This window comes from Sinohyriopsis cumingii, chromosome 16 (assembly GCF_028554795.1).
Source record: "Sinohyriopsis cumingii isolate HCF-2022 chromosome 16, ASM2855479v2, whole genome shotgun sequence".
NCBI lineage: Eukaryota > Metazoa > Mollusca > Bivalvia > Unionida > Unionidae > Sinohyriopsis > Sinohyriopsis cumingii.
In genome coordinates, this window is record NC_142976.1 from 79,796,014 (window position 1) to 79,802,484 (window position 6,471).

Sequence of the window (6,471 nt, forward strand, 5' to 3'; positions counted from 1 at the left end):
AAAGTCTCTTCGCCAAGAAGATTTACTGTGGTATGAAATGTTTTTAAATCAAAGTTTCGTTATGTTGCGAAAAGCTTCCAAAAACAAACAAATACATGCATTTATGGGGTTATCTCAACGATAAGCAATACATCAAATATCTGTAAATAAGAATTCAGAGTTAAAGTTTCAAAGTAGTGTTTAATCTTCTGTTACTATTTGGTGTAAAGTTCTTATCAACTAAACGTCCAAAAATACATGTTCCGTGAATAGTTATATTTCGTAATAAAGGAAAAGCTGCAGTGTATTTCACAATATCAAAGGTGAAGGTCTAAACTTACATAAGTATTCACGCACGTTACTGCAATCATTTTTAATGTATTACTAAAACGCATCCTTTAAACTGTTAAATTTAGTTATTGTAATAAAAAGCATACACCCCGCGGTACGGTGGAGCTGTGCCGGAAACAGAGTGAGTCGGGCTTTTCCAGAAGCTCTTGAGAGTAGAGATGGCAAAGTTGAATCTAAACAAATACGTACACGTGATGTTGATCCTTATACACGTAACAGACCTTTATCTTCAATGTCAAGGCCTTGAATTGTACCATATAAGAGGCATACGCACGCTCATTTTGTACGAGTCAACTATAGCCAGCAGAATGTGGTCTCGGGTTCTGTCTATTCTAATGCTAATTGCTTATGCTTCGTCACAAGTTCCATCTACCGGAAAATGTCCTGAGATAAAAACGCAGACAAACTTCGATTTGAATAAGGTAAATTTGTATTTGATGAATTGTGCGAAGTCCTATGGATTTGTTACACTTTCTGGCTAAATGCATAGTTCTCCCCAATGCTGTTTTTTATTTTTTTGTAATTAGATGTTCACTTTTACCTTTGTTTATGGCGAAAGAATACAATGACACTCATTTTCAGTACCATCCTCCGGCATCTTCTATACTAATTACTGCCTCCGGAAATTTCATTTAATGGGCTCAAACTGTACATTTTGTGGATGTTTCCTCTTGAGCGAAATGTTTCACGCGAAATTAATTCGACTGCAATGATTTCCTGTTTTTTATCATCCATAATACATTTATTTTAATTATCTTTACGAGATAGATATACACAGTGTATATACTGGCTTATAAGTCGAGTCCAATTTGAAACAACCCAGCGACGGCAGATCAGGGTATTTGTTATTTGCAGTTTGACTCGACGTATATGGTATTTCCTCTGTTTCATTATTCTACATTACCTTTATTTCTGGTAAGTCCTCTTTATAAATGGTCCTTACCATTTTTGATGTTCATATATAGAAATCAAACGTCCTCTTCGTCATTTTCTTATACCTCTAGTGCATGTTTCTAACAATGACAGCTTTGTCAATTTCCCTTAATATTATATGAGAGATGTGCGTGTCTTCTTTTAAATGTTGCCTAGAAACTCGGTCAATATGTCATAACGAAAGTTTTTTTTTTATATGCTTTTTCGTAGTATCTTGGCGTTTGGCACGAGATCTACAAATTCTACTCGAGTTTCGAAAATAACCAGAAGTGTATCCAGGCCAATTACACACTGGAGCCCAATAGGCATGTCAGAATATGGAACACAGCTCTTAACACACAGTAAGAAATCTTCCGTATTAGTTTTCCGCACATGTGAGTGTGTGTGTGTGTGTATGCACGCGCGCGCGCGCGAGAGAGAGAGAGAGAGAAGGCAAGAAAGAGATTTTCTGAGACCAATAACAGCTTAGAAGGCCCATACCGGACTGTCCGTTATGAGAGATGAATGAGAGTACGAGATTTTCTTCTTATTTTCATCTCTTTTTCCTGTCTTTCGAAAATTAACTCTGATAAAATCTTCATTTGCTGCTGCGTCGAATGCAAGTATTGAATAAATATAGACTAAGTAAAAGGAGTGGAAACTATTCAACAGTGCGTTTTCGAAGTTATATCTCGAGTCACCAATATCGATGAAAAAACTGGTTCATCGATGGAATATTCTTCAATTCAATGACTTATCGGTTCCAAAGACTTGCAACTATTTAGTCTTTAGAAAGGAGTAATGTTATTGCAAAGAATACTTTTGTTTTTTTAGGCTAATGAGGATGATCGACTGCTAATAAATAAATAGATAAATAAATAAATGTGAAGCTATAAATACATAAATATATAAATAATATATATTATAATATAAAGCCTTGTTTTGCACTTTACTTAACGGAAGAAGAAGATACGTACTCCTATAACACAATCTATCGCGCATAATCGTGTTTAAGTCAAAGCACATGGAGTAATAGAACCTTCCAACAAAAAAGAAAAACAAAACAAATTTAAAACAAATAATTTTATTAAAAATTACTGCAAAAAATAAAATGAAAAATAACAAGTATGACAATTTTAAGTGTGTGACCATTATTAATTGCACATCATGATGATGTTTATCGAATAAAATAATGAGAAATGTTAGAGAGATAGAGTTCATCAATCAATGTATAAAAAGGCTCCGGTATTTTCAGATTTCATTAATATGCTTGAGCACTTTTTGACTATAGAAGTTATACATTCAGAACCTGTGCGCCTAAGATGTCTTATTTCCGTTAAAATTTGGGTGACTTTTTGGCAGATTCTGAGAAAATTATTTACATGTAACACCACTTGTTTACGAAATTGCCAACAAAAACACTAATTGAAAGAAGTAATAACAATTATAACAACTTTTTATAGCAGTGAAATGATCACGATGGAAGGTGCATTATGAATTAAGAGTATTTTAAATTACAGGGACGATAAACCCATAAGTGCTGTCGGCGACGGGTATGCTCCTGATCCCAGCGACACAGCTAGACTGGAAGTCAGGTTCTCTGAGTGTAAGTTGTAAATATCCCTCTTTAACAATCCGTGGCACTCAGGTACACTAGCCATAAATTACTATAAAAGCTTCTTCAAAGTTTCAGTTATACAATTCTTAATAGGATATATGACATCGTCCTTCCAACGTGCTTTAATCCAAAAGTAACCACAAGAATATTTTAATTTAAATTAGAAGCATTTTAGATTCATATATATATATATATATATATATATATATATATATATATATATATATATATATATATATATATATATATATATATATATATATATATGGTATATGAAAAGCTGTACATAGATATGGTATATGTATAACATAGATATGGTATGTGTAAAGCTGTACATAAATATGTTATACGTAAAACTGTACATATATATGGTTAAGGTAAAACTGTACATAAAATGGTATATGTAAAGCTGTACATAGACATGGCATGTGTAAAGCTGTACATAGACATGGTATGTGTAAAGCTGTACAATAGACATGGTATGTGTAAAGCTGTACAATAGACATGGTATATGTAAGACAGTACAATGATATTTTGTAGGTAAAACTGTACATAAATGTGGTATAAGTAAAACTTACATTGATCTGACAGTGAAAAAGAAAAGGAAATAAAATAATAAATTTATTCAGTGTTCAGTGTGATCGTTACGATGCAGATTCACATAGTTACACTGCTTATCACTTGAATGAAATGAGCTAAAAATACCTTAAACATTCTAGTCTATTGCGAATCTAAGAATCGTACAATCTATGAAAATAACTACTACTACCACTACTACTACATATTAAAACTATTTATTTTAAGATCGTTACGGTTGATCTACAACCCAAACGGAATAGGACTACAATCTTTACATCCATGTGCGTAAGAATATGTGTGTCTTTGCACATATACAAATAAGAAAGAGAGAGAGAGAGAATGTGTAACTACGTACCAAGAAACTATACTGTGAAAATTTCAACGCATTATAGTGTTGAATAGGCGACAAACTACTGACCTTTGAATGTTAAGTCTTTGTTTCGCGAATGCATGCATATATGTTGGATTCATTGCTGGTTTATTTATTTAATAAAATATTTACCTTATTTTTCTCTAGTTGCTCCGTACGCGAACTATTGGGTTCTAGACACTGATTATGAGAATTACACCCTTGTATATTCCTGCAAGGACTTCTTGGGCTTGGAAAAATTCGAATTTGCCTGGATTCTGTCAAGGACACATGATTTGGCGACCAAGGACAAGGACAAACTGTTTGATGTTCTGGAGAAATTTGGAATAAAATCTTCTAATTTTATGATGACTGATCAGACGAATTGCCCAAATTGATATTTTGATCTTTTACATTTGTCTTTTTGAACTTTACTCTTTGTTATATAAAGATTATCATTCGTAAAGTGCGAGCCCTGTGTCATTTTTTGCCAGACAACAATGTCATAATGCAATGTATTTATCATATATAAAAAAGAATGTTCAAATTTTCAATGAAACATATGTTGTTTCGCATGTACTTAGGAAAGACTTTATTAAACATTCTGGCCTACAATGTATTTCGTATTACATTTGTTCTACCACATCTGTGTGCATTGAATTGAATTATTATTATTAGGGGAGATTATGGGCTGGTGTAGTAGAAAGAAAAAACTATGTGCAAATATCATCGTCAGTACAACGGTGGCGTACATAGGAACCTTCCGTGGCTGTAAATATAGAAGAGTCCTATGTTTTAAACACTTGGATTGTATTTAACATGACTGTTATATAGTGGCACCTAAATATGTGCCTATTTCAGTATACATAAACAGTTTAAAGTGATAATATACATGTCTTCATATAGGATGAACTAGCTGATCTAAAATTTAGAATACAAACGCATACATTGTGGGTAAGTTTTGAGGTCAGAGTCCAAAAAAGACAAAATTAAGATCATGTTCAATGTTTCTAAATGAGAGAAATTAATAATTGTAACATCTTTACTTTGTATGTCAACAGTTTTCCAACGTAACCCAAATATTATTACAGTCCATATAGCATTTAAAATAGACATTTAAATGACTAAAAGATTTTAAGCTTCATAAACAAGGGCATGGGAAGATTTTCACTCTTGTTGGACATATATTTAATGCGTTTGTTTTTTAAACTATAGACTCACCTCAATGGCGTGGGATGCGGGAGAGGCGGGGGTATATCTATAAAAGCAAATTTCTCACAATTTCTCTAGTTTACAGTTTGTATTGCTACATACATGAACAGTAGGTGGTGCATAGGTGCATAGGTACTAATTTGGTATATGGTAATGACACTTATCATAACTTTAAGTATACTCTCTATTAAATTCGTTATTTTCCATACCACAGTTTTAGCGACGATTTATTTCCAGTAACCGTCAGGGTTACATCTTTGTGGACGTGGTGGAAAGTATAGTAATTTAAGACAAATTTACACCGGAATAGAAGAAACAAACAAATGCTACTCACCTGAAGAAAATGATTGTGATGTAAACGCTAACCAGAAACATGAAATACCGTTTCTAAATGTCAGTATTTTCAACTGAGTTTTCTGTATTTTTATCAATGAATGCTGACCATGCCGATAAGATCCGTTTTAAGCACTTGGGTGCTGGCGGGAATGAACATTGCGTGTTTCAATCGAAGACGCTCTCAACCATGAGTCAATGAGTCAATGATGCGTATAAAGAAGAACGCTCTAGATGTACAACTCAAAATGATAGCGGAATTTCTTATGTAAGTCAGATTTACGTATATGCTTTTTTATCATCTACCAGATGTTATCATTCTGTTATGCTTCTTGTATTTCTTATGCAAGCAGAATTTAGACGTTTTGTGCTATAAAGGCTGTTTGTTTTGTAACAAGATTAAACGACATGAAGTACTGTAATACATAACTATATTTAGCAAAGATGGTTAAAACTGACATTCCATATTTTTTCACGATAAATGGACAAGATGGAATGTCAATTAACAAATAGTTCCTTTATTTAATATGGTCTTAAGATTCAGCTTCGTCTTATAGTGATGATCCTTCTATATTGTAACTAACGAAGAGCAGACCCTGATAATAAGATGAGTTTTAAGTGCTTGGATGCTGGCTGAAGCGGTCTGTGCGTGTTTCAAAAGAATAAGCGCATTATAGTACTTCATGTCGTTTCTTCTTCTTTCACATTACCCATGCCTTGGTAAAATATTCTAAATTTTTTGTTCATAAGGAAAAACAAACTTTGTAGAATGACAACAACTGGTAGATGATTAAAAATCATATAAAGCTGTCTGATTTATACGAGAAAGTCCACTATCGTTCTGAGTTGTACATCTAAGACACCATTCTTTACAGCCATCATTTATCTAACGTGACAATATATTCAGCAAAATGGTTAAACAGCGAAAATGCAATATTTTTTCACCTTAAATCGAGTCAAGGAGGAATATTAACACGAAAACAGAGTGAACAATAAGTACCATTAAGATATCAATGTGCTGTTAAAGTGCAGTAAGTGCGTGAAATGGCATGGTCTACAGTGTAGACCGTTGCAAACAATGGACGATGCGGTCAAACGCTTTCTATTTTAGTGTCCTTGACTAAAGTAAGAAAAGTCC

The 6,471-nt window shown here is 33.2% G+C and overlaps 1 protein-coding gene across 1 annotated transcript; it reads left to right on the forward strand.

The window, feature by feature from the left end:
• The first annotated feature begins 593 nt into the window (after positions 1-593).
• Positions 594-4,371, forward strand: LOC149780872 (apolipoprotein D-like). Its single transcript, XM_089936431.1, has 4 exons — positions 594-752; positions 1,474-1,604; positions 2,763-2,848; positions 3,957-4,371. The coding sequence occupies exons 1-4, from the start codon at positions 639-641 to the stop codon at positions 4,184-4,186; spliced, it is 561 nt and encodes a 186-aa protein (XP_089792557.1). The 5' UTR covers positions 594-638; the 3' UTR covers positions 4,187-4,371.
• Positions 4,372-6,471: the final 2,100 nt, after the last annotated feature.

Bases quoted from the DNA above. Each gene is read 5' to 3' on its own strand.
- LOC149780872 (XM_089936431.1), top strand. From the start codon at position 639: ATGTGGTCTCGGGTTCTGTCTATTCTAATGCTAATTGCTTATGCTTCG. The intron at 753-1,473 runs GTAAATTTGTAT...GCTTTTTCGTAG, and splicing joins CAAACTTCGATTTGAATAAG to TATCTTGGCGTTTGGCACGA. The intron at 1,605-2,762 runs GTAAGAAATCTT...TTTAAATTACAG, and splicing joins AACACAGCTCTTAACACACA to GGACGATAAACCCATAAGTG.